Below are 27,703 nucleotides of genomic sequence, written 5' to 3'. Positions count from 1 at the left end.
TGCCCGGGCCTCCCGTACCGCTCAGGCAGCTTCTAAGGGCTCCGGCCTGCAGTGAACCCAGGCTGCTTTCCAGGCACCCAGGCAGAACTGGCAGGGACAGAGAGCCACCGACAACAACAGTCTTAGTTGTGGGAAATCTTTGCAAGTGAGCACTTAAACGCGAGGCTATAAATTAAAACGGCTGTGAGCAGTGTCTGCGGTTGCACAAGATCGCAGTTATTCTCTCGTTCTTGCTTCCTTCCCTCTCGCCCCCTCTTTTAAGGAAAAGAGCCAGGGGATTCCTGTACCATAGGCAGCTCTGGGCCAGCACCCGCGGGACTAGTCCTGACTTGGTGGTGCTACGGCCGCAAGCCAGGATCAGCTCTCAGGAGGCATCAGCCACCGTGAACTGTGCTAAAGGCTTATGACAACACGTTTAAACCTCAGCCCAGCAGCTCGCTCACATCCTCCAGAAACCATCAGGGCATCCAAGCCCAGGCAGCTGCAGAGGGGGCAGGACAGCAGCGGGGACATGGGGCCGCCTGGCCCGGAGACCAGTGGTCCTTGACCTTTGTCCTCACGAGCGTCTGTCTCATCAATCAAGCCTGTGGTGACATCAGTACATTTATTTAGACGAATTGATTCAAGTAGTTTTGAAACAAACTCTGCCCTCTCACTCTAGCTTCCAGAAGCACTTCTAACTCACTTCGTAAAACTTTCCCCACATTGTTCAGATTTCATCTGCAAATAAACTGAAGACTTACTAGAACCTGAAGAACTAGAAGATGCGATTACTAAACGTTCTGTCTCCGTGCCACCGAAGCAGATGGAAACCCAGGAATGGAAAGGAATGTCTCCAGCCTCAACATGTTCCCTCGGACAGAAACAGAGCTTCTTGCATAATCAAACAGTAGATCGACTCAGCCTCTGTCACACCAGGAGACACAAATCATTTCAGTCCTAATTTTCCCTGGTTCACAACTTCTTCTTCAATGGTTACGAGGGCAGAGAAGCAGTTCAAAGGGAGCCCGTTAGCCCCTGACTTGTCACGCCCAATCCAGAATCAGGGTGAAATGAACTCAGTCACATTTGAATTTGAACAGGGAGAGGAAGGGAGAATTGTTAACATGCATCAAATTCCTGAAAGGACACCGGACCCACCACTTACACAGCACACGCGTGTGATACCTGCACAGGTCAAGTTGCCAGGCGTTTAAAGAGAAGATTGGCAACTATTTGCTAAGATTCCAGTCCAGTCTTCCAGGAGGATGGGGGTCCTGCTTCCAACAGGCACCTGCCTCTGAGGACGGCGTCACTGTCAGTGTCTTGGGGTCTCCTCAGCTTCAACAGTCTGTCCCTGGCGTCGGACTGTGGGGAACAAACGGGGACACATTGGAGGCTGCTGCCCCAGCTGTGCCGTCTGGACACCGGGCGTGGGGACAGACCCACGGGCACCGAGCCACAGGCCGGGCGGCACCGCCCGTGAGCACACGCAGTCCTCGGGTGACCCCAGCCTGGGCCATGCCCGCCCCTCTCCCTCTGCCTGCTGCATGCCATGGCCGCTGCCTCTGCCCCAGCCGGTGCCTGCCGCATCCCCCCTCCTGCCCCCTTGGCAACCCAGCCTCCTTCACCTGTAGGGGTTCTCCATTGCCCTGCTCTCGGCTCGCTCAGGGACCCAGGCGTAGCTGTCTGCTGCGCTCTGCGGCTTCTTCTCCTTCTCCTCCCTCTTGGCTCTGCGCTTGCGATAGACCAGGAGCCCCAGAGCCAGAGCCAGCAGGAACAGGATGGCCACCACAGTGCCCAGGATGTAGAACAGGAGCAGCTTCTGCCCGTCCGTGCCATCGTCGCTTTGCTTGGCGGTGAAATCCTCACCTGCGGAAGCCTCACGGCCAGTGGTGGCCGTGGGGTGATGGGTGCTGGCCTCCATCCAGACACCAGGGGACCCACTGGGGTCCAGCATGTCAGGTGGGGCAAGGGAGATGGGGGCGCTGTCTGGGAGGGAGGGTCTCCTGGCGGCTGGCGCCACCGTGGAGGCGCCCTCGGGGTTGTCCCTGGTGGGACTGGACGTTGCGGCAAAAGACACGAGCCTCCCCTCTCCATCTCCTGTGTCCTCCCCTTGGGGAGGCCCAGCTGTTGGTCCTAGGGATGTGAGGCCCCCAGTGCAGGAGACCCCATCGGGGGACAGCTCCCAGCCTGGCAGGCAGCCACAGCGGAAGGACCCCTCCGTGTTGAAGCACAGGCTGTCACAGAGGCCGCCCTGCGGGCCCGCACACTCATCCACGTCCACGCACTGGGTGCCGTCCTCCCCGGCCAGGACGTAGCCCTCCTCGCAGGAGCAGTAGAAAGACCCATCTGTGTTGGTGCAGCCCTGGGCACAGGGCGAGTGGCTGGGGGCACACTCGTCCACATCCACACAGGCGCCCTCTCTGGGGCCACCAGGCTCGTAGCCCACCCAGCACTCGCAGCGGAAGCCCCCAAGAGCGTTGACACACTCCTGGGCACAGGGAGCGCCCTGGCACTCGTCCATGTCCACGCAGTCCTGCTGAGTCGAGCCTAGCCGGTAGCCTGGGGGGCAGTGACACATGAAGTCCTTCCCGAGGGGCCCAGGGACACACGTGGACCCCCCTCCACACGGGCTGGAGCTGCAAGGGTTCCGAGGGGCGCAGGTGACCAGGTCGTCCAGCAGCCGGAACCCTGGCCGGCAGCCGCAGCGGAAGGAGCCTTCCCCACCCTCGAAGCAGTCCTGCTGGCAGCCTCCGTTGTTGAAGTCGCAGCTGAACTTGGGGCTGACACAGAGGGGCCCCGAGCTGTCCCAGTCAAACACATCAGGGGCCTTCTCCTTGCACAGGAAGTAATGCTGCCAGCTCTCGTCCCCGTCCCCACAGGCCACGTTGGCCATGGAAGCGAAGGGCACGGCCTGCAGGGAGGAGCTGGTGGCCTGGAAGGGGGTGGTGTAATTCACCTGGCCCGGGCCCCCCAGGGTCAGCGGCCGGCACATGCCTTTGAAGCTGAACTTGCACACAAAGCCCTCGATGCTGCTCCCAGAAAACCTGGAGCTCCCGCACGGACCCTCGGTCCACCTGGAAAGGCGGCTAGCCAGGGCCGGCGTGGACAGGTCCAGCATCAGGGACACGCAGCGCTTGGAGGTGCAGGAGTTCTTGGCCTCCTTGTGCCAGTTGGTATACGACGTGTCCGCCCCGCCGCCCACCCAGCTGAAGCCCTTCAGGGGCAGGTTGCTGTCCAGGCACTTGCCCTTGTCTCGCTGGAGCCCAATCCAGAACCTGCCCATGCGCTCTGCCAGGGGCGCCCCCGGTGGCAGGAGCTGGGCCAGGGCGCCCTGGACGTGCAGGGCCTCCTCCTCGCTCTTCACCGTGGCCAGGTTGCCCCCTTTCTTGCTGCAGCGGAGCTGGGCGTCGTCCGCACTCAGCTTGACCCTGTGGGCTGTGTAGCAGGCAGCCCCCGCGCAGACCACGGCCTCCTGGGCAGCGGCAGCCCCCGCCCAGGGCTGTACCACCAGCAGCAGCAGCAGCAGCAGGCCGGTGGAGCCGGCCATCATGGCCTCCGTGTTCCCCTGGGCGGGAGGCTGGCGGTCCGGCGGTGACAGTGGCAGTCCCGGCTGAGCTCCGAGGGGAGCCGAGGGCTCAGACGTGGACACTCCGTTGCAGGGAAGGACACAAAGGCTGAGGGCTTTCCGCGGCCCCCTGACCCAAGGCGCATCCTGTCGCTGCACTTCTTATTCCTCGCCGGATACGGGGGCTTCCTGTGCTGAATAGCTTCTGACTCCTGTTGCCTTCATCACGCTTTTGTTGTTCATAAAAGGAGCCAGGCAACGTCGCTGGGTCCCGAATAAGGAAGCACGGTGGCATGGGGGAGGGGAGGGGAGACGTTCTTTTGCAGCTTGGAGACACCGGCTGCTTTCTTTGGGGGCCCGTCCTCCTTCCCATCCGCGTGAGGGCACGCTGTGGAGTGAGTAGATTTGGGGGACCAGGAGCTTGAGAAACTCACTTGGTTATCCCATAATAAAATTCCACTTTGGTTTGCAAACAACCAGAAGAGGAAAAAACTAATCCGCAGACTTGAGACACGGGGCCACGGATGGTTGTAATTTTCAGCCTTTTTTAGAAGCAAACTGGACTTTCCTTTTCCCTCTCTCATGTTCCCTTTGGCTTTGAAAGTCTTTTTCTCTTATTCCCCCCATCGTGAACTTTAAATAGATAGGCAATTTTAAAATAGGAACGGGGCCGTGGGAATGTCTGAGTTTCTAACACGACGCCAAGCTCCTCGAGAACATTCAACCAAATTGGGTGAAATTGGGCAGTTTTCAGGGTTTCATAGTGCAAATATTGTGTTGTGATGTAGCAGCGTCACAGAAAGCACCAGAAAGGAAAAATGAAAATGTCTCTGGCCTCACAGCCTTGGGCTTGCATGCCTGCTTTTCCTCAGCTCGGGGGTTACGGGAAGGGCAGGAGATCTGGGCCCAAATTCAGTCCAGGCCGTGGCCGACCTCCTTCCGCACGGCGACTAATCAAAGGCCCTTGAATCTAAAAGTTCTTTTCCTGTGATGACAGACGTGTTTTGCTCATCAGGGCTATCACTGGTTGGGGGTCCCTGAGAAGTAGACCCCAGACAAGGATTTGGGACAAGCAGTTTATTTGGGAGGGGAAGTGATACAGGGACAAGGAAGGGGCCAGCACAGGGTGACACTGAACAAGCAGGTGACCGGGGGCTCCTGGGGCTCCTGGGTTCCCCAGGAGACTGTGTGGACCATGTGTCAGTCTCCCCAGTGAGGGGAGGGGGTTGGACACACCCCCTTCTGCTCCACTCCCCACTGGAGCCACGACTCCTGGCACTCTGGGTGGATGGTAAGGGCCCAGTACCCAGAGGGAACGCTTCGTGGAGAGTGGCAGGACCTGCCCAGGGGCTGAGCTGGGGCACCTCAGAGACTGTCTCTCCTCAGAGATTCGAGAAGGGCATCCTGGGAGTTGGGAACTCACTGGCTTTCAGCCTCCACAAGGGATAAAGCACCCATCTCAGATTCCAGTCAGAGACCCCTCAGGGGGTGCTCCCTATGTCCTTTTTATCTAATCAGATGTTTGCGGGAGTCCAGAGATGCTTTCTTAGAACCTGTAGAATTCTTTAGTGCCTATGGAGACTCAACCATCCACACACCCATCTATCCATCCATCCATCCATTCATTCATCCATCCATCCATTCAACCATCCATCCATCCATCCACCAACCCACCCATATATCCATCAGTCCAACCATTCATCCATCCATCCATCCACCCATCCTTCTATCTATCTATCTATCCATTCATGCATTCATCCTTTTATCTATCTACCCGTCCATCTAGCCATCCATCCATCCACCCAACCAATGTTAATGAAGCCCTTATTATGTGCTGGGCTTGGCACTGGGATTCTAGGAGAAAACTCCTGCCTTCATGACCCTTGACATCTCTTAGAGTGGACAGATTTGAACATGTTGAACAGCTGTAGCTGTGACAGGTGCCTCAGGGTGTCAGGAGAGGTCCTGTTGGGGTTGGGGGGTGGGCAGTTGGGACAGACTCCTCTGGGGAAGAAAGGCAGTGGAGCTGGAATTTAAAGGAGGAATAGGTAAGAGAGGAAATGACGTCCACATGGGGGAACAGCATGTACCAAGGCCCTGTGGAGGGAGGGACATGACCTTATTAAAGGAGTGAAGGAAGGACAGTCCTACCAGAGCCTGAGGAGTGAGAAGAGGACCCGGGGAGGGGGAGCCCTGCGAGCCCAAACAGTGACCACTGGGGGCTTTGTTCTGAAATCCGGAAGGAAGCACTAAAGGACTGAGACCTGCATGTAGAAGCTTCCCTCCCTCTGTGCTGTGGGGAGTGCGCGGAGGGACCCAAGCGGTGTGGGAGGATCACTCGGCTGGCTACCGCGGTTTCAGGCATAGATGAAGCTGTGTCTTTCCCTTTTCTGTGGAAGTAAGGCAACTATAAAAAAAAATTTAAGAATAAAAAATTTAAAAACTAAAGAACAAATAAAGAATGAAAGCAACGCCCTTGTGCCGCGGTGTGAGCTGCTGCACTGACCCTCCTTGGTACACTATCCCATCTGTGCAAAACCACACGAGGACACATCTCCCTGGGGGTGGCTTGTGAGTTTCCAGCTCTTTGAAGGGATAGAACACATTTACCCTAGGTTCAAATCCCTCTCTGCCACTCACGGGTGTGTGACCTTAGACAAGCTGCGGGACCTCTCTGTTCATGCACAACAGTCCATGGCAGTTGCTCGCATCTCATGGGGTCTCTGTGAGGGTTCAGTGGGCTCACACCTGTGCCGCGGGGTGAGGGGAGCCACTGTCCCACCAGAACGCTGACCAGCCAAGACCACGCGAACTCTGCCTCTGGCAACTGGCATCGAAGCCTCAGCTTGGCCATTTGCTGGCTTTGGGATGGGACCCAAGCACTACACCTCTAGAGGGCTTGGTTTCCTGGTCTGTCAGAGGGGCAAACGGGAATCCTGATGCCATCAACCCTGGTGTGGATTCTGTTAAAGTAACCGAGAGACAGAGGCACTGCCCGTGGGGCTGGAGCACAGCAGACTCCCTGCTGCTACTCTGCCTGTGGCAAAGCCCAGCGAGGCAGATCCCACACTCCCACCCGTCCCCATGGGGCAAAACTGAGAAGGAGGAAACCTCTGTTGCGATGGCTGCAGACAGGCAGCTTTTCTTTTTCAGACTCTCCACCCTGCACGCACCCCCACCCCTTTAGAGCCTTTGTTTGGCTCCTTGGCTGATAAACATGCTTGTAGAGCATTATTGATTTTTCCACATTTTGTAAGTAGTGTCCTCATGTAATTTATCATGCACAATATTTACAGAAAACTTGACTGGGTCAAGCGTTGTTTTTAAGGCTAACTTATGCTCACCTCCTGGATCTGGCTCTGACCAGCAAAGCCACTTGTCAGCACTTGGAAAGAGATAAATCACCAAAAAGAACAGCACTGGGCTTCCCTGGCGGCGCAGTGGTTGAGAGTCCGCCTGACGATGCAGGGGACACGGGCTCGTGCCCCGGTCCGGGAGGATCCCACATGCCGCAGAGCAGCTGGGCCCGTGAGCCATGGCTGCTGAGCCTGTGCGTCCGGAGCCTGTGCTCCGCAACGGGAGAGGCCACAGCAGTGAGAGGCCCGTGTACCGCAAAAAAAAAAAAAAGAACAGCACTTTCGGCAGATTCTGTCTCCAGGACGGCTTGGGCATGAAACACGGGGTTGTAAATCCTGCTCGTGCAGCTGGTCTGGCAATTTTCAGGATCCGTTTGGCATTTACAACGTTCTCAGCGGTTCCAATAAGTGGCCATACAATTTAGCCCTAATCAGACAATATAATTTTATAGAAATAAAAATGATCTATGCCTTACATCCAAGATTCGATTCTCCGTGAAAGAAAAGCAATTACACAACTGTTGTTAGAAAAGAGGTCATGCAGTTTGAATACATAGAATTCATTTCCTTCGGGAAGCTGACAGGGAAATCTTGGAGATTCCTGAGGTATGTCGACCGGATCTGGAGGCGCGGATGTCTCAAGGATGCATCGGAACCAACCAGGTACAGCCAGGTCTATGGCCAGGGTCTCCCAGGTGGGCACTGGGCCACCACTGACAGCTGGGGAGCCTGAAATGCTGAGGAGCCCTGTGTCCTGCCCCAGGAACACGAGTGGAAGCTGGGCCTGTCTGCCAGGCCAGGACTGCTGCCTCTGCCTTGCGTGGCATCCCCAAACAGGAGCAAATGAAAGTAGTAATTCCCATCTTCTGTAGCTGTGATTAGTAGTCAAAGGGTGACACAAACCCAGGGACATCGGGCAAGTATCTTTCCTCTCTGGGCCTCAGTTTCCCAGAATACAAATGGTGCCACCCCTCACCCCCAGAGGCGTGGGATTAAGTGATGAACTAGCACAACGCTGGGTGCAGTAAGTGCATCATTATTACTCATGTGAATACAGTCTCACATTTAAACAGTTCTTGTGGTTATAGATACCATTTTTGCCCCAGCTGATTCTCAAGGAAGCCCCCAGAGGGTGGAAATGTCCAGGGGGGCATCAGGAGGCCCATGCACCGCTGGTTTTTGGAGCAGAGACAGCCTGTCTCCCCTGGAGGTGAGCTGGGAGCACGACTGCAGGCAGTGGAGTACTGAGACCCCTCGGTCAAGTACTGCGGTGTCCAATCTGTGGGAGTATCGGTTATGGAGTTCCCTGAGTGCCCTGGGAGCACTCTAGAATCTGGTCTTTCGAGACTATTCCACAGAAACTTGGCGTCATCCTGAGATGTGAGGTTAGAGGTTCCAGATGAAGTCACCCTGTGAATTCTCCTCTTATGCCTGGCCCAGGCTCCATGACTGCAGGTGGGTGACTCGGTGCTCCTGGGCCCTTAATTTTCCATCTATGCATGGCCACTGTGACCCCTGACCCTTTCTGCACAGCAGGGGGAGGTGAGGGCAGGGAAGGCTGGACCCGGCGGACCCCCAGCCCGTATCCATTGTCTGGTGAGGGCATTCTCTGGGCAAACAGAAGAAGGATGCCCCTGTCTTGACCTCCCATGAAGAACGGACTGACTGAATTTAGTTCAATGCAGTCATTTTGAAAATGAACCAGTTTGCTTTTTTTAATAAACCTTTTCTTGAAATAGCCCTTTGCAAGCTGCTTTGTTCTGTCCGTCTCCACAGCTGCATCTCCCGAGAAGAGGGGGTGAGCGTAAGGAGAGGAAAGGGGAGCTGGACGGGGTAGGGACTATAACACCAGCAGTTGGGGGCAGGGTTGTGCACTTGGGCTTGCTGGAGGTGAGGGTGGCACCTCGAATCTGCCCTGGGTGCAATGGAGAAGCATCCTTATTATTTAGGCCTTCCAGCAGGGACTGGATTTTCACGACTGACACCCCCAAACCAGCACCGAATCCTGTTAAAACTAATGAGAGTCAAGGTACAGACAGCCCAGGCTGTGCAGAGACCCCATTCAATTTCCGGTGGATTCAGATGCCATGGCTCCCCTTAGCCTGGATTCTCCTGCCCGAGCTTGGGCTCATTTGTCTGATTTTATTTCACTGGTGGCTGTGTCATCATCACCTTTCATTTCCCATAAAGGTTCTGAATTACGTCTAATTTCCATCTGCAAAGATGAATCACGGTGTCCACGCCCTACCTGTTTCCAGCCTGGCCAGGGGGACATTCCTTTGCAGGAAACATCCTTGGCAATTTTCTCTGAGTGTCCTGGTTTCTCTCGTCTCCCTTCTCCAGTGTTTTTTGGAAGATAAGTGTTGGAAAGTGGCCTGGTCCCCAGATCAGGAGGATGGTAACGGTGCCCTCGGGCCTCTACTGCAATGCGTGGTGTCTCCCAAGGGGGAGGTGCCACTCCCAGTCGGTGCAAAGAGCTCACAGCCAAGCCTTGTCTCAACTTCCAGACGTTGGCCTCTTTATCCAAAGGAGAAGAACCATGGGCCCCACGATGAGTCCAGCTCTTAGACATTTTTTATTAGACCCATAGTGTTAGTAAAAATGTGAATTAACTATGACTATTTTAATAGTGTAAGATTTTACATAAAGATCCGGATTTCCGGCTTCTTTTGAAAAATAAAGTCCCTGACGATGCTGGCCCCCCTCTGACATGGAAACCAGTGGTCCTGTCAGTGTCCTCTGGGTGCTGCAGGCCGGGTCCTGTAGCCCTGGGGGCCTTAGCATCACTAAATATCAACCCAGTGGCCCACCCGCCCTCATCTAAGCCACAGTAGCTGTTCAGCTGAAAGTTACTTGGGGTCTATCGGGATTCTGTGTACATTTCTCTCTGTAGGAAGTGGGCTGGGAGATGCACTCCCTCACTCTTGTTGGCAATAAGCTTCAGGAGGTGCCAGAGACTCCTCTTTCCAGGGGTAAACCTGGACAGGTCTGAGCCAGTGATGGCATGTCCACCCCCTGGCCAGCATCTGGACCAGGGCAGACATGTGGCACAGGCTGTCCGTGTGGGGTGAGGGAGAGAGCTGGATGCTTTGGGAAATTTCTCCTTGCCCTCAAACAAAGACATGAGAAATGGTCACCCCATCCTCAGAATGGTCTTAGGAGTGCTGGTTTGCAAAGCTGATGGAGTCAGGATGAGCTGGCACCCTCAGAAGGGCAGAGCATGAGGGAAGGAGGCTGACCCTGAAGTCACCCTGCCTGAGACTTCTTATATGAAATTATTAGCATTTTTTATTAAAGGATAGACGATTTACAATATTGTATCAGTTTGCGGTGTACAACATAGTGATTCGATATTTTTATAGATTATACTTCATTTAAAGTTACTATAAAATATTGGCTATATTATACAGCACAGGGACTTGTTAGCATTTTTAATTGTTTGAGCAACTTATACATTGGCTGTTACTTGCAGCCAAAGGCATTTTGTCCAGACTTTGGGCTCTAAAGATTTTACTCTGTAGGACAAGAGCTGACCCAGTGACCTCGGAAGACCTCCCAGATCTGCAGGCCTTTCGTCTGTTTGCAGAATCAAATTTCCACACAACAGCTCAAGGGGCCAAACTCTGTTCCCCCCACCCATACTGGAAGAGAGAAAAGGCTTTTGGTTGGGCTCTTCCTGGGGGAAGAGTCAGCCTCCGTGCCTGGTGCCGACAGGGAGAGAGGCAGTGGGAAGGCGTCTCCCCTGCAGATGCTCCAGACAGGGGCTGGGACAGTGACAGTGAAACTCTGGGGAAGACTAGCCTTTGCTCGTCCAAACCCCAGCAGGCTGCCTGCACCTCAGGCCCCATGAATGCAGAGGCAGTAGGTGCCCAGAGGGGGCAGAAAGCAGACACGCCCGAGCCAGCTCATCCCACACGCCTACCTGTCGCCCTCCTCTCCCCGTGGGAACCTCATGGGTGGCAGAAAGGAGGGGGAGACTCTAGAGGCTTCAGGTCCCAACACGCAGAACGCTTTCTAGACCCACACAGGGAGTAGCCACACCCTCGCTTGCTCAGGATCACACGTGACGACCTCACAGCCCCCAGAGCAGAGGTGGTCCCAACGGTTTCCTATAAAGGGGCGAAGCCAGGAGGCACGGGGGCTGCCCGCATTTCACCTGAGTGATTCAGAGAGTGTGCTTTCTTTTATCCCTGGTGTTTTAAAGGCAGAGTGATTTTTTGTGTTAACAATTCATTTCTGAGCGCCCCACCCCCAAATTATCATTTAAAATGGTGACCAACTTTCAGGAGTGAGGTTGTCACATTGCAAAAGCAGCTGGTTCCACAGAATTCAATGAAACAAATATATTTTAATTTGACGCAAAATTTCTAGTTATGGGTGTTGAGGGTGCAGAAACACAGGAGTTTCCTTTACTAGGAAGCTGCATAACTCAAGGTGTCAATACAGCTTCATAAAGGATGTGGGGGACCTGCCATGATGGAGCTTTACTGTTGGGTTCTCCCCCGCGATCCTCAAAGATGCAGCGGGTAGCAGACTTTTCACTCAACTCAGCAAGTGCTCAGGCCTGGGAGTCTGAGTCAGCCGGGCCACAGGCGCCCAGGTCCCCCCATGCCCCCGAAGATGCTGCAGAGCATCCCCCCGCCCCCGCCCCAGACGATCCCGCCGCCCTTCCTGCCATAGACATGCTTCTCATGGCCGTGGGCTCTCACCTCTGTTTCCCTACTTCTCTCTCTTCTCTCCTTTCTGCCTCTTTGACATCCCGATGCTGCTTTCATGAAGGTGCCCTCTGACCTCAGTGGGCAACTACACAGCCCGTGTCCATCCTCAGTTCCTGGACCCCCAGGAGTTCCTTCCAGAATCCTCTCGAGAAGGACAGCAGGTAGACCGCAGGCCCCGGGGTTCTTCCCAGCCCTCTGATGGCCATCCTCCTCGGCCAGCCCCTGAGCCCCACTGACCCGAGGATGACCATTCCATATCAGACCTGTCCTCTCGGCTCCAAACCCGATTGTCCAGCTGCCTATTCTCACCTTGACTCTCAGAGTCACTAAGTCCAAAATCACACTTATTTCTGCCCCAGCCCACCATCCACATGGATATTCAGGAAGTAAGAGGCATCCTCACTTCCCACCTCCCCAGACCTCCGGCAGACAGCTTACCATAAAGCCCTACCTGCCTTTTCTGCCTGCCCAGCGCCCCACACCCTCCCCCGGCAACCTCTGCACCAGCTTCCTCGTTAGACACCCGCTTCAGCTCCAGACTCTTCTGCTTAGGCTGGGGGTGAGACCATTTGAAATAGAAACCTTGACATTTCTTTCCCCACAAACACACCCCCCCCACAGTGAGACACAGCTGGGGCTTCCCACTGCCCTCGGGAGAAAAGTCAAACCCTAATGGGGCCTCGCTTAGTCTGGTACTTTCCTCTTTCTATCCTCATCTCCACTTCCTCCAGCCACAGTTCTGCAGGCTGCAAGGCCCCTCCCATGGGGCCTTTGCAACACCCTGTATGCTGGCCTACACACACACACAGCACTCAGAAGCATGGGGCCTGGAACGTTCTGAGCACTCAACACACACCCACTAAACAGAGAGGGACACAACCGCACTTCCAGGGATGCTCCTTCCTACTGGATACACGTGTGAACCTTGAGAACAGGACCCCTGGGATGAGGCCGGGACATCCTGGCAGAGCCATATCTGGGGAAACCAGGGTTCAGAGAGCGCTCTCCTCACTTTGCTTCATTAGTCTTCTCACTAGCCTGCAAGAACCAAATGCTGAAATGAGTAAGAACAACCCTCTGAGACCCAGGCTGCCCTGACCACGATCACACCTGTAGGGATGAGGGAACAGGCGGGAGTGATGGAGGAAGCAGGGTGATGGAGGAAGCAGGTGATGGAGGAAGCAGGATGATGGAGGAAGCAGGTGATGGGGGAGGCAGGAGTGATGGAGGAGGCAGGATTCTCACCTAGACTTGAAAGTGGGGGGAGTGGAGACACATGGGTGGCACCCACTAGGGATGCTCTGTTTTCCTTTTTGACCAATTGAACCACAGGTCAGTGGAGACCATCAGGAAAGGACATCCACACCAGAGTCCTTCACTCTCTCTGAGTCAGGCGCCTCTGAGACTCTGCTGTATTAATTCCACGTTCACACGATAACCTGTACACACGTCTGATTTATAATAGCCCCAAACTGCTAACAATCCAAATATCCTTCAACAAATGAATGGTTAGATAAGCTTTGGTCCAGCAATACCATGAGTAATACTTTGCAGTAACAAGGTAAGAACTATTGACACACATACATCAATCTCCAGAGATTATGCTGTGTGGAAAAAGCCAGTCCCACCGGTTACATGCTGTGAGATCCCATGTATAGAATAATCTTTAAGTGATAAAGGTGAGCAATGAGGAACAGATTACTGGCTCCCGAGATCAAGGTGAGGGAGGGGCTGTGAAAGGACAACAGGAAGTGTCCTTGTGATGCTGAAAACTCTTGGTGCCTGACTGCATGGGGGTCAGCATCCCGGCTGTGACTGCAAGATGTTGTCACGGGAGAAATGGCCCAAGTGAGGGCTAGAGGGGTCTCTCTGTATTGTCTCTTACAAACTGCACGTTAATCCACAAGGATCTCGAAATTAAAAGCGTCATTTAAAAAAAGGAGAGTGTCTTGGCCACGAGTTTCTCCACCCCTGCATGAGGACTGGATGGAAGGAACTCCATCTCCTGCCAGCCACAGGGAAGCCAAACCCACCCACTTGGGCCCACTCACTGCTGCCTCAGGTCTTAGGAGTCAAGGCTGGGCTAGTCTCCCATCTCCAAGGCTGCAGTCTTCGGCAGGATCAGGCCTAAGGCCTTGGGAAGGTGGGGTCCAGCCCTGTGCAGGGGGGACCAGTGAGCAGCAAGGCCTCCCTCAGAGAAGATACCCAACTGTCAGCACCGACGCCGTTCCTTGGAGACAATGTCTCCAGAAGCTTCCATCTAACTGGTAACACTCCAAAGACAAAATAGCTCACCTTCTCCTAGCATCAGGGTCCCCGGCGTTTCCTATAAAGAGCTGGATAGTAGATGTGTTTTCAGTTTTCTGGCCCATACGGACCATGTTGCAACTACTTTAGCTCACAGCAGCCACAGACATCGCGTAAACAATGGGGCATGGCCGTGCCCAATAAAACTTTATCTACCAAAGCAGGCCTAGGGCAGGATTTGGCCCACAGGCTGTGGTTTGCCTAACACTACTTGCGTTTACACAATGCCCTTGCAGTTTACACAGCACGTCAGCCCCAGCCACCACCAGTGGGCCGTGGGTCACTTTTAGCCAGCTCAGGGGTGGACCCCGTTAACAGGAGGGAAACCTGGGATGGCCAAGGGCCAGGAGAGGACCTGGGACCCAGGGAAGGGAAGTTGAAGGCCAGCTTGGACGCCACACATTGTCAGGACCTGAGACCAGTGGGACAAAGCCAGGAATGGGGTGGGGTGATTCATCCATCAGCAAACAATGGAAGAGACCAGTCTCTCTCTCTCTCTCTCTCTCTCTCTCTCTCTTTCTCTCTCTCTCTCGTCAGCTAAGGTTAAGAGTCTTAGGTTAAGGTTCTGACCCATGCTGGTGCTTGGGATCGTGGATCAGGAGAGAAAACTCCTCTCTGGAGCAAGAATACGGGTCTTCTCCCAGCTCCAGCCCACCTCCCCGGCTGTGTGAGCTCAGAGCACCCACTTCCCATGCAGTGTGGCTGGAAAACGGGGGCTCTGATTGGAAGTATCTTCCTGGAGTCACAGACCCTTCATGCCGTGAAAAGCTGGCTTCCATCCCTATCAGCAGGGTCCTCTATCTACCCGAGGAGATTCGGTCAAGATGGCCACATGGAGTCTCACCTTCGTGCAAACTCCGCTTGTGTTTATGCTTTATTTCTCCCAAACCTTCTGCCCAGCTGGGGCCTCTGTCTGGACAGAGGTCCCTGGAGAACAAACAGTAGGACTCCCAAACCATCTTGGGCACTGAATTCCTTAGCTAAGGCCGACAAAGAACTTGGGAAATGACTCAAATGCAAGGAAGGAAGTTTAAAAAAAAAAAGGCTCATTTAAAGCAAGCACAAAAAAATAATGAAAGGCTAGCTAAAATAATAAGGTACGCACATGACATCAGCACCATTTTCCTAGCGGTGACTCCAGCACCCACTCCAGGGAGGTGGGGGACAGAGGGATGGAGCCCTTTCTGGGAAGGTAGAATAGATAACTTCCTTTGTGCATTGTTATCTCTGTCGACTGAAGTAAAATGCACAACCTAAAAGTTGAGTATTATGTTTTATCTGGGGGACAAAACTGAGGACTTAAGCTAAGGAGACAGCCTCTCAGTTGGCTCTGAGGTAAGGGAGGAGCCCGGATATATAGGAGTCTTTGCAACAAAATCCAAGTCGTTGGAACATCAAATGATTACTGTTAAAGAAAACCAGACATCTCAGGTTAATGAATTTAGCACTTTTCTGGGTACAGGAAGATGCAAGAGTCTGAGCTCACTGAAATCATTCCTCTGATACATATCTTAAGTACCTGGAGCCAGTATCCTGTTTTTCTCCCTCTTGAATCCCCTCAGGGTACACCACTGGTGTGGCCGCACTGGCTAAGGGCTTGAAGGCAACATACTTTGTTTACTGACATGGCAGGTGACATTCTTGGTCCACATCTCTTACTTATTGTTGAAGCATCATTTACCCAGAGGAAGGGGCACATACTGTAACTTGACAGTCCTGTACATTTTCATCAGCTGAACTCACTCACGAAACCAGATTGAGAAACAGGACATCCCCTGGAGGCCGTGGCACCGTTGTCCCCAACTAGGACAGCTCAGACGGTGACTCGGTGACCGCGATTTGGTCAGTGGAGGTACGTGGGAGCCTGTCACCCAGCCCCAAGTCTGTGGAGCTCAGCCGTGTTGGGTGTGGATGGCTCACCTACATCTCTGTGCTGAGTGTCCCTCTGGGTGAAGATGCCACCGTTCTTAAATCCATTCTATTGATGAGATTTGGTTGTTTGGGGATTTTCTGTGTGCTGTTAAGGAGAATTCATGGCACTAGAGGCACCTTTCTCACGGTGCCTCCTTAGCAAGGGTGTGTTCCCAAGGAGGGCTGTGATGTCATCAGCTCGCCAAGCCCTGAGCCCCAGTCCCTTCCTTCCGGCAGAAGACGGAGGGAGAGGAGACGGGCGCGGGTGTGGGCTCCTTCCTCATCTTGCACTGGACCTGCATCCACTGACCTCTTACGCCCCTCAGAGGTCCTCCTCATGCCCCTGCCTCCATCCCAATCACTGCGGTCTGAACACCTCACTAAAGCACGGGACCCTGAGATAAAATAGACACCATTGCCTTCCAGGAGCTCACAGACAGGTTAAGAAAATCAAAACAGACTTTGATAGATATAATTAGAGAAAATGTGGCTAGAGTCTGGGGGAGGTTGAGAAGGAATTATGTCAGGGAAATCCCAGAGCCTCAGATCTGAGCTGGGTTTTTTGGGTTTTTCTTTGTTTTTTGCGGTAACTGGGCCTCTCACTGTTGTGGCCTCTCCCGTTGCAGAGCACAGGCTCCGGACGCGCAGGCTCAGCGACCATGGCTCACGGGCCCAGCCGCTCCGCGGCATGTGGGATCTTCCCGGACCAGGGCACGAAGCCATGTCCCCTGCATCGGCAGGCGGATTCTCAACCACTGCGCCACCAGGGAAGCCCTGAGCTGGGTTTTAAAGGCTAATGTGGATGCTGCCCAGAAGTAGGTGAGTGTAGACACCTGCCTTATTCAGGACCAGAAACAGCATGGACGGACTCGGAACCAGGCCCCACCTTTGGAGTAGAAATGGGAGTGGAACCCGGTAGACTCAACGATGAGCCTTCCACTCAAATGCAAGCTCACTTTTGCGTGGGCACTGCAGGGTGATGGGTACAGGTGAGGAGTAGAGCTGAGGCCAGGCACCTGGGACCTCAGCCCTGACAGGTAGGCTGGCGGTCTGATGTCCAGGGGCTGCACTCAGCCTCCCATTCAGGTTGCCGCCAACTGGCTGTCCGACGTGTTCATCCCAAGTCTCTCGCTGGCTTGGTGGCTTTTCCGGCTATTTCCTCTCTTTCCTGGGAGGTGTTCTCTCACCTGTGATCCAAGAAGGCTGTCCTCTCACCCCCAGGGACACCCGTGCAAATGGTCCGCAGGCCCGGGTCCGCGTCAGTTTACTATGTGCTCACCTGGGCAAGCTCAGAGGACAAAGTTCTGAGGACACAGACCTGGAGGGCCTTTCCTGAGGCACCGCCCACAGTGGCTTCTGTATGATCTGTGGGCCCCCCTCCCCCCAGTCCTGCAGGTCCTCCTTCCTCCCATAGCTCGGAGGCCCACTGGCAGCTTGTGGAGGCTGCTGGTGCCCATCTGTTTCCCATGTATTTTCTGAAAAATTACCAAGTTTTAAAAATTGGATATGAACATATGTATGTGATTTAAAATTCCAGCAAGAATTAGGAAGATGCAAGGAAGTGAGCTCCCTTCCTCCTTCAGAGCTCCAGGCTTCCTCTCCGAGGCCCTGGCTGGGAGCGAGCATTCCCAGGACATCCTTCCACGGTCCTCTCTTCAAGGATAAACATCTCCATATATGTGCAGTCCTGTCTTGTCCAAACTTTGTCACTTAGAAATACATCTCGGGGGACTTCCCTGGTGGTGCAGTGGTTAAGAATCCGCCTGCCAATGCAGAGGACACAGGTTCGAGCCCTGGTCCGGGAAGATCCCACATGCCGCGGAGCAACTAAGCCCGTGCTCCACAACTACTGAGCCTGCGCTTTACAGCCTGCAAGCCACAACTACTGAAGCCGCGCGCCTAGAGCCCATGCTCCGCAACAGAGAAGCCACTGCAGTGAGAAGTCTGTGCACCGTAACAAAGAGTAGCCCCCGCTCGCCACAACTAGAGAAAGTCCGCGTGCAGCAACAAAGACCCAACGCAGCCAAAAATAAATAAATAAATCTATAAAAAGAAAAAAAGAAAGAAATATGTCTTGGGATTATACCTTATCAGCCCCACAGCCCTGGCCCTTCTTTCCAAGCTTGCATCAATGATCTAGTCTAGTGCATTCCTTAACCAGACCCCGATAACTGCTTTTTTAGGGGGGAGTGGGGAGGATGGTGTCTGTTTTCCTATGGAGAGTTTGTTGTTTTCTTACTGAAACATAATACATGGTTATAAAGTCAGCCCTGTGTGGTATGTGTGTGTGTGCTTTCTTGTTTCTATTTGTCATTTGCCTTTGGACTGCATTTCTGGTATTGCTTTCTTTCCAGAAAATTCTAATTAAAGTTTCTTACCCATGTTCTTGATGGCACTGGAATTTGTAGCGCGCTTAGACAGAGCTTTTCTAACCCCATGCCCATAAAAAGATGCTTCCATGCTTCCGTGTTTTCAGTAGTTCAACAGTTTTACATTTTACTTAAAGTTTTTTCTTACATCTGGAGTATATTTTGATGAATGGAGTGAGTTAGAGATCCAATTTAATGTTTTTCTAGATGGGCATCTAGTTGCCTAATTTCACGTAACAACCACATCTTTCTGCTCTATTTATTTAAAGTGTCATCTTTATTATAAACTGAAGTCTGGTGCTCTTTGGGTCTATCTCCATACAGGGTTCTCTTCACTGGCCCGTGTGTCTATTCACACCCCACACGCTGCATCACATACTCCTCATAGCTGCAATGTTTCAGTACATCTGGATTTATGTATCTGAACCTCCTTGTGATCTGACTCTTCCTATTCTACCTCATTCTTCCTTTTTTTGTGAGAACTTCCCATAGATAAAAATCACCTTATCTTGTTGAAACCAAGCTATTTTTCTGTTTTTATTTAGACAACCATAACATACAGATTAACTGGAAAAAAGTTTCTAGCTGATAACGTGAAGTTATCAAATCCCAGAAGACAGAATGGTTTTCCATGTGGTCAGAGTATTCTTTTTTCTCTCTCTTTAATATTTTAAGTTTTTGCCATAAGGAAGATGCACTTTGTTTATTCTATGATATTTTTTTAACATCTTTATTGGAGTATGATTGCTTTACAATGGTGTGTTAGTTTCTGCTTTATAACAAAGTGAATCAGTTATACATATACATATGTCCCCATATCTCTTCCCTCTTGCATCTCCCTCCCTCCCACCCTCCCTATCCCACCCCTCTAGGTGGTCACAAAGGACCGAGCTGATCTCCCTGTGCTATGCGGCTGCTTCCCACTAGCTAGCTATTTTACGTTTGGTAGTGTATATAGGTCCATGCCACTCTCTCACTTTGTCACAGTTTTAAAATCTTTTCTTATTGCTATCATAATTAGAATATTTTTTTCATTTTATTTTTTCTGACTGCTTTCGGTTTTTATAAAGTTATTGATTTTGCAAAGTAAACATCTAGCCAGGCACCTGACTGGACTGCTCATTACTTCTAATAATTGTTCAGTTTTGATTCTCCTTGTCTTTCACATAGAATCCATCCATCTGCAAAACGTGATAATCACACCTCCTGTCTTACAGGTTTGAATTCAGTGCTCTCCTGTGGCATTGCCCTAAAGTGCTCTTCAAGAGTATGGCACATGACATGGCGTCCCCATAGAAGTGTCAGCTTCCAGGCTTTTATGCGACTGTTCCTAGCTTCTCACCATTAAGCATGTATTTTTATCATAGTTTTATCATGTGGTGGAAGCAAATGTCTACTATTCAACTGATTTTAAACATCAGAAACATGTTGAACTTTACCAAACGTTTGGTACCAATGTTACCAAACCTTTCCTTGACCTCTAAGGAAGTGATTATATGTTTTTTTTCCCTTTGACTTAGCAGGAGATGCTGGGGGAGACCCCTAACCCTGGATCCCCATTCAGGGTGGGCGACCCATCTGCCACCTGCTGGGAGTGTGGGCAGCTAACGGCTTGCAGCTGCCCCTCACCCCAAGAATGGCCCTCAGCCCCCAGGGGCCCTTTCCCCAGAGATGCCTGGGAGGCAGGGGCCCACAGTCACACTGGGCTGTAAGGGTGACAAGAAGCTCTGGTCTCCCAGTGGGACAGGCAGCCTGGTGTAATTTACACTCCAGAACCCCAGCTGGACGCCAAGGGATACCCTATTGGCCTCTGAGGCTCCCTGCCTGCTCCGGCCCCCTCAGCCTTCTCCTGAGACCTCCCACTAGGAAGCACCTGCTGGGAATCCTTGCCTCAGGCTCTGCCTCCTGGGAAGGGGCTGCAGGCTGACTTAGAGGAAGTTGTGTGAATGGTAATTGATTTTCTAAGATGGACCCAGTTTGTATTTCGAGGCGAAACCTTACTTGGTGGGATTTACTCTTTCCTTAATGCATTTCTGGGTTGTATTTGCTAACATTTCAGTATGACATTTCCGTCAATAATCATAAGGAGATTCTTTTATTGTTTTCTTCTTGTGTTTTCTCAGGATCTGCTTTCATACGTACTGAATAAAAATACATGTGAAGCTTTCTCTTTCTATTGACCTAGAGCATTTAAAATGGCACTGACGGGACTTCCCTGGCGGTCCCTTCCCTGGTGGTTTAAGACTTCCCCTTTCAATGCAGGGGGTGAGGGTTCAATCCCTGGTCAGGGAGCTAAGATCCCACATGCCTCACGGCCAAAAATCCAAAAAATAAAACAGAAGCAATATTGTAACAAATTCAATAAAGACTTTAAAAATGGTCCACATCAAAAAACAAATCTTTGAAAAAATAAATAAAATGGCACTGAAAATACTTGTTACTTGAATTTGAAAGTTCCATCCAATTTCATAGAACTTATCTGGACCCTGGGTGATGGCTCAGGTCTTTAGTGACCGTCTTAATTGCTCTTTGGTAACCTGTCTAGTTAAATGTTCTATTTCTTCTGAGGTCAGAAATATTTTTTCTAGATAAGGAAAAATACAAATTCTGTGTGTATTTCTAGAGTAACATCCATTCTATTTACTTACATGGAGTTAAAACATTCTCTCCAAGTTATCTTTATTACATCAGTTCCTATGGTTAGTTCCTCATTCTCATGTATACTTTCATGTTTTGTGCTTTCCTCTTTATCTCCCTGCTATGAAAATAGTTTTGTTGTGTTTTTTCAGTATGTAAAAATGCAAATAGTATAAAAACAAATAAAGTAAAAATCACTCCAAATCCCATCCCTCTGAGATGACACTATTAATAATTTGGTGACCTTCTCTTCATAACCCGTTTGGGCATCTATGCATGAGATATATGCAGTCAACATAAGTGGGATAATGTCCACCCTATTCTAGTTGTAGCCACCATTCTTTATATAAAAAAGGAGTGTTTTGTTTTGTTTACCTCCTCTTTCTCACTCCCCTTCTTCCTCTCTCTCTCTCTCTCTCACACACACACACACACACACACACACACACAAAGATTTTCACTGAATTCCGTAGCTAGTGATTTAGTCTCCAATGTTGCGGTTTGGGGTTCTTAGTGCTTTTGTTTCTTCAAAGAGATAATTCTCTGATGCTCATTTTCCTTGATGCTTTTGGTTGGTTTGGAGGGAGCTGGACACAGCTGCTGTTATTGTAACATCTTTAAAGGGAAGACTCTTGTATTCATTCCCATGGCGACTGTAACAAGTGAGCGCCAGTTTAGTGCCTTAAAACAACACAGATATGTTGACTTACTGTTTTGGGGGTTAAAATCAAGATGTGGGCGGGGCTGTGTCTCCTGCGGGGACTCAGGAGAGCCACCTCCTTGCCTGCCCAGCTTCTGGACCTGCTTGCATTCCTTGGCTCGGGGCTCTTCCATCTTCAGAGCCAGTCACGGGGGTTCAGTGTTTCTCCAGCTATATGGTCCTCACTCAGACACCTCCCCACCCCCACCTCCCTCTCTCACTTATGAGGACCCTCGTGATGACGCTGGGCCCTCCAGTTTATCCAAAAGAAACTCCTCATCGCAAGATCAGCTGATGGGTAACGTTAATTCATCTGCACCGTTGGCCCCCTTGCTGTGTAACATAAGGTATTCCCAGGTGTGGGGTTTCGTATGCAGGTGTCCTTAGGGGGGGAGTACTGTTTTGCCTGCAGACAACTCTTAAACGCTTTTTCCCAAATCCACTCCCTCACCCCCTGGGATTTGGGCCCCCTGACATTTGCTGAGCTGCATCTGGCAGCAGGTGTGGGCAGGGAACCCATCATAGACGTGAGCCGGGGAGGGACAGTCCAGAGGGAGTGACCTTCCTGGGTCTGAGCTTTGTACAGAAAGAAGCCCCCCTCCCCCATGGAAGCCTCCCTTGGGCCCACCTCTCCTTGAATCCCCTCAACAACCATATTAGGTAGTGATTTTCCTCTCAGCCATGATTAAGGAACTGAGGCCCAGAGAAGTTCGGGGTTGTAGAAACTCAGCCAAGAATAAAGAGTCTGGAATTGTAGTCCCGTGTCCTGAGTTCCCCCAGCACGCTGGAAATACCCCAGGAACTTAATTCAGGAGAACGTGGCAGGAAATCACTCTTCTCCCCTCCTTATCAAGCCTCTCAGCTGGTCTCCAAATATGGCATGAGGACAGAGAAGTTGTTTCACGGACACACTCATGGATTCTGAGCATTAAGGGTGTTTTCTTTTACAGAAGGGAAGCTTCCTCTCAGATTGCTGGCTGGCTGTATACTACACAGAGCAGGAGATGTGGCCAGCGCCCCTGTAGCCCCACTTTCTCTCACGGCACACCACCCTGACATCCAGCTGCTCCCCTCATACCTCTGTGCTCGGGGCAGGCAGGGGCTGGGGTGAGGGCACCAAGCTCTCTCTCCCGTCCAGCAGGAAAGCTCTGAGCTCCCACGGTGGTCACCTGCTAATAACATAGTCCCCCCTGCTGCAAAGGAAGGCAGCCAGCGCCTTTCAGGGAAAGAGAGACCTGGGAGATGCACCCGCCCGGGGGTCTGCCCCTGCAGCCCCCGACTCCTGTGATGCCCCCAGGGTCAGACCCCTCTCAGACCTTCTGCAGGCCTCCTTGTCTGTCTCTGCCCATGGAGAGAACGGGGTGTTTGCGGGCAGGGTCTGTACACATAGGCATGCTGGCTTGTCACACAAGTGTACGCGAGACACCTGGAGGTGCAGAACAGCTGGAGAGGAAGGGCAGGGAGGCTACGGCCAGGTCAAGTTCCTCCCAGGAATGTGGAGGGGTCCAGGAGCTCTAAATTCAGCCCTGAGTTTCTGGGTCATTAGGAAAGCATATTTTTCAAGATAGCATGATAATCCATGTTTTATTCAACACTTTGCTAGCTTGAGTTAAGAATTTTAAATATTTCAACCTACAGTAAATTGCCCAACCATCTCTAGGGCCAGCTGGGAACTGGATGGCGGGGGTGTCAGGAGTAGGTGATGGGAGCACAGCAGGGTGTTTGGGATCAGAAACCCCTGAGCACACCTGACAACCTCACCCAGGCTGGCAGGCTCCAGGCCTTGGTGGCAGCCCCTCCTCCCCTGAGGTTCACATCTCCAGCTCTGGTTTTGTTTTTTAGAAAAAATTATTGATAAATAAAAAGACAATAGCCAAAACATGGAAGCAACCTAAATGTCCATCAACAGATGAATGGATAAAGATGTGGTACATATATACCATGGAATACTACTCAGTCGTAAAAAAGGAACGAAATAATGCCATTTGCAGCAACATGGATGCAACTAGAGATTATCAGACTAAGCGAAGTAAGTCAGAAAGAGAAAGACAAATACCATATGATGTCACTTAGATGTGGAATCTAAAATATGACACAAATGAACATATGTACGAAACAGAAACAGACTCACAGACATACAGAACAGACTTATGGTTGCCGGCAGGGGGGAGGTGGGTGGGGAAGGGAAGGACTGGGAGTTTGCGATTAGTAGATGTAAGCTTTTATGTATAGGATGGATAAACAGCAAGGTCCTACAGTATAGCACAGGGAACTATTAATAATACATTCAGGGCTTCCCTGGTGGCGCAGTGGTTGAGAGTCCGCCTGCTGATACAGGGGACACGGGTTCGTGCCCCGGTCCGGGAAGATCCCACATGCTGTGGAGCGGCTGGGCCCGTGAGCCATGGCCGCTGAGCCTGCACGTCCGGAGCGTGTGCTCTGCAACGGGAGAGGCCACAACAGTGAGAGGCCCGCGTACCGCAAAAACAATAATAATAATAATAGTAATAATAATAATACATTCAATATCCTGTGATAAACCATACTGGAAAAGAATATAAAAAAAGAATGTCTATATGTGTATAACTGAGTCACTTTGCTGTACAGCAGAGATGGGCACAACACTGTAAATCTATACGTCAATAAAAACATAAAGAAAAGGAGAGAATCAAGTGTGTATCCTGCCTTTCCTGTATTAGCTGTATGTTAGGGCAACACAATAGTTGATGAAACCGATTTTTTCTCTATGAAAATATTCCAGCTATTAAATGAGATAGTAATAATAGAATTAAAATATCATTATTTTGCTGCCCCTGGTCGAATAATAGCAATGACCATCAATGGCTGTTAACAAAGCAAAAAAAGGGGGAGAGAGAGACAAGTGGGCATTCTGTACCTCCTGAGGGAAGGACCCCACACCTTCCACGATGGGTCATTGCAAATAAATAACCAACCAAACAAACAAACCCATTCCTGAGGTTGATCAAGCTAGAAGATCTAACTACCCCCTTGCAGACAGTACAGGGGACAGAAGGACGTGATTAAAAAACACCGTGGAAATTCAGCCAACAAATCCAGACCATAGAAAGCTCTGCAGGACAAATAACTAGCTTCTTTAACCAAGTAGAGACAGGAACCTACAGATGAAAAGAGGCTTAAGAGACATGACAGCCAATTGCAGTTTTGCACAATATTTGGATCCTGGCTCAAACAAGGAGTAAAAAACAGCCCGTAGGAAAGTTGGGGTAATAGGAACCCCAATTGGATATTTGATGGTGATTATCATTTTTAGGTAGGTTCATGCCATTAGACTATATACTTTAAAAGATTCTTTCCCTGTTGGAGATATTTTCTGAAATATTTGCAGATAAACTACTAACCCTTCTGGGATTTGATTCCAGTGGGCTGGGGGGATGGGTGGGATGCAGGAGAAATGGGGTTGGTTGTGCAGTGAACTTCTGAAGCTGGCTGATGGGTGCCCAGAGGTCATTATATTATCAATTTTTATTACATCATTCCCTTTACTTTTATATGTGATTGAAAAATGTCCATTTTAAAAAGTTAAAATTGCAAGGAAAGAGCCGGAAGATACTGTAGGACAAGAGCTTAAGGGACTGATGGTTTTTGCCCATGAAAGCATTCTCCTGCATGTGGACATCGAAATGCAGGAGAATTTGCCCTGAAGAAACAAATCTACGTGCCCTGAACACATTCACTACATGAAATGAGGAGTGACCCAATAATGGCTTCAGTGCAGAATTAGGTAATAGTTGTGAAAAAAGCTCTCTCCCTTCCCGACTGCTGGTAACTCCTCCGTTTCTTCCTCATGTAATTGTTCTGACTTTTATAACGGCCTGTTGAGTAACAGCACGTCTCTGCAAGATCTCACTTTGGAATGAAGGGAGCTTTTGTTGAACTAAAGAGGTGTTTGGGAAGTGAAATGTCTGATTGGGTTTTGAAGCTGAGCGCTGATGCAAGTGCCCGAGATCACTGTCAGCTCCTGCCACGAGCAGACAGTGCCCCGGGGATGAGCCGGCCGGTGCTGTGACTGAGGTCAGAGCCCCAGGTGGCTGGAGGGTGGAGGAGGAGTGCTGAATGGGGGTCTCGGTGCCGATTTGGCTCCAGAGCCCACGGGGGTAGAGGCTGGCCCAGGAGTGTCTGTGGACGATCGGATCTACATTTCACCCTCCCGTTTCCTGAAACAGCAGTAACTTTTACCTCTGATGTTATCCAGGCCTGCTGACCTCTCCGATGCCAAATTCAGGGTCCCATCCCCGTCCCCTAGGGAAGGGGTCCCCAACCCCCAGGGGTCCCACACCCCCGGGCCGCGGACCGGTACCGGTCTGCAGCCTGTTAAGAACCGAGCCGCACGGCAGGAGGTGAGTGGCGGGGGAGCGAGCGAAGCTTCATCTGCCATCCCCATCGCTCGCATTACCGCCTGAACCATCCGCCACCCACCCCCACCAGTCCGTGGAAAAATTGCCTTCCACGAAACTGGTCCCTGGTGCCAAAAAGGTTAGGGACCGCTGCCTTAAGGTATCCCGTCCACTGCTCAATCACGTACGCTGCAGCGTGCCTACCTGGCTGGAGCCAGGGCTCCCTGACCTCCACATCAGCTCCACAGCCCTGCATGTCAAGTAAGGCCAACGGAGGTTAAGGGGCCCCTGTGAGGGGGCCAGGGCTCAGCCCCCGGATATCGGAAAGACCAGTCATGACCACTTTGGTCATTTCTTTGTCATGTCTTTTTATCTCCATGGCAACCCCAGCAAACCCTAGCATCGCCCCATTTACAGACAAGAGACTGGGGTGCATGGGAACCAGGGTCCTGCCCCAGGGTCGTGGCCGAGGCGGACTTTGAACTCCAGGTCCTCCTATACCACCAGGTCCACGACTCCTGCAGCAGAAGGCCCAGAACCGGGGGCAGGCAGGGCCGGACAGGCAGAAGTGGTCACCACGCTGGTGGAGATGGCCTTGCCAGTATCTTGGCTGGCACTGCCTTCAGACACCCAGCAAGTTCGTCCACGGTAAGAAGGTCCAGAGCAAGCGGGGAGGAGCTCCCCGGAGGAGACTGTGGGGAACTTGCCTCCGTGTGCCCAGCGCTGTGCTGGCCGCTGGGAGCACAGCAATGACCGAGAGCATCCTCAGTGAGGGGTCCCGGGAAACTACTGAACTGCCTTCTGCCCAGGGAGAAGCCCCTCCGTGTAGCGGTTGCCTCTCTCCAAGCTGTGAATACCTCCACTGTGGCCCAGCAACATTGCCCAGCACAGAGCAGAGAGGACATAGAGCCAGGGCCTTACCTCCACTGGACATGTACGCAGGCAGGCGTCATGCACGAGCACAGAAGGTCCTAGAACAATCGGGAAGTCAGAAGCGTTCACTAGTGAATATAACTCAACTATTCTTTCGTAGTTTACTTTTGAGAAAGGCTGTGTTTTTGCGGTCTCCCCAGTTTCACGGTTGTCTCTCACAAGCCGGGGGAGTCCAGGCTCCAGCTCCCAGAGAAGAAGGCACCGGTGCCCATAGTCTGGTCAAGACTATGTTTCAGGCAGAGTCGCAGGGCGTAGCCATGCTGGGGGGTGGAATGGTTCTCCTTAAAACACAGCTGCTGGGGACCCCAGGTGACCGCTTAGCCGAACCTGCCCTGCCGATTGGAGTGGAGGCTAAGCGGCCACGGCAGCCAAACAGGGACCCAGGGTTTTCCTCTGCTGGTCCAGGGACGGGAGCTCAGGGAGCTCATCGTGCTGCTCATTCCGTTAGAGTCACGGGCCGGGAAGTGGCGACAGCCTTGTTGTTCTCCATACCCACGACCCCTGCCCTCAGCTTGTCTGCAAGGCCAGCTCTGTCTGGCACCCTGGGGACTCCTGCCTGGACCACTGCCAACCAGTAAGCGGAACAGAGGCCGTGCAGGGGGAGGTGACAAGGGCGCGGGAGATACACTGGGAACACACGAGTTCCATGGCCCAGGAGCCTGGACACAGTTTGAGGAGCAGAAGAGGCCCGTGCGCAGGGTCCCGGGGCTCGGGGCATGGCTTTGGGCCTCGTGGCCTCTGGGTCCGCACCGCCCTCACTGAGGGCTGCATTCGCTCTGCACCGTCAAACATCACCTGTTAAAAATCCACTTTCAGGGAATTCCCTGGAGGTCCAGTGGTTAGGAC

The 27,703-nt window shown here is 51.9% G+C and overlaps 1 protein-coding gene across 1 annotated transcript; it reads right to left on the bottom strand.

Annotated features, from left to right (window-relative positions):
* Window positions 1-238: 238 nt before the first annotated feature.
* On the bottom strand, window positions 239-3,697 carry CD93 (CD93 molecule). Its single transcript, XM_029219328.1, has 2 exons — window positions 1,611-3,697; window positions 239-1,347 (listed from the first exon to the last, which is right to left on the bottom strand). Exons 1-2 carry the CDS (start codon window positions 3,533-3,535, stop codon window positions 1,323-1,325), a joined length of 1,950 nt encoding a protein of 649 aa, XP_029075161.1. The 5' UTR covers window positions 3,536-3,697; the 3' UTR covers window positions 239-1,322.
* Between the last annotated feature and the right edge of the window lie 24,006 nt (window positions 3,698-27,703).

The sequence above is a fragment of the Monodon monoceros genome, unplaced genomic scaffold, assembly GCF_005190385.1.
Source record: "Monodon monoceros isolate NGI ecotype Baffin Bay Population unplaced genomic scaffold, NGI_Narwhal_1 Super_Scaffold_13, whole genome shotgun sequence".
Lineage (NCBI taxonomy): Eukaryota > Metazoa > Chordata > Mammalia > Artiodactyla > Monodontidae > Monodon > Monodon monoceros.
Note: the sequence above shows the minus strand (reverse complement) of the source record. Positions and strands in the feature narration are given on the sequence as shown.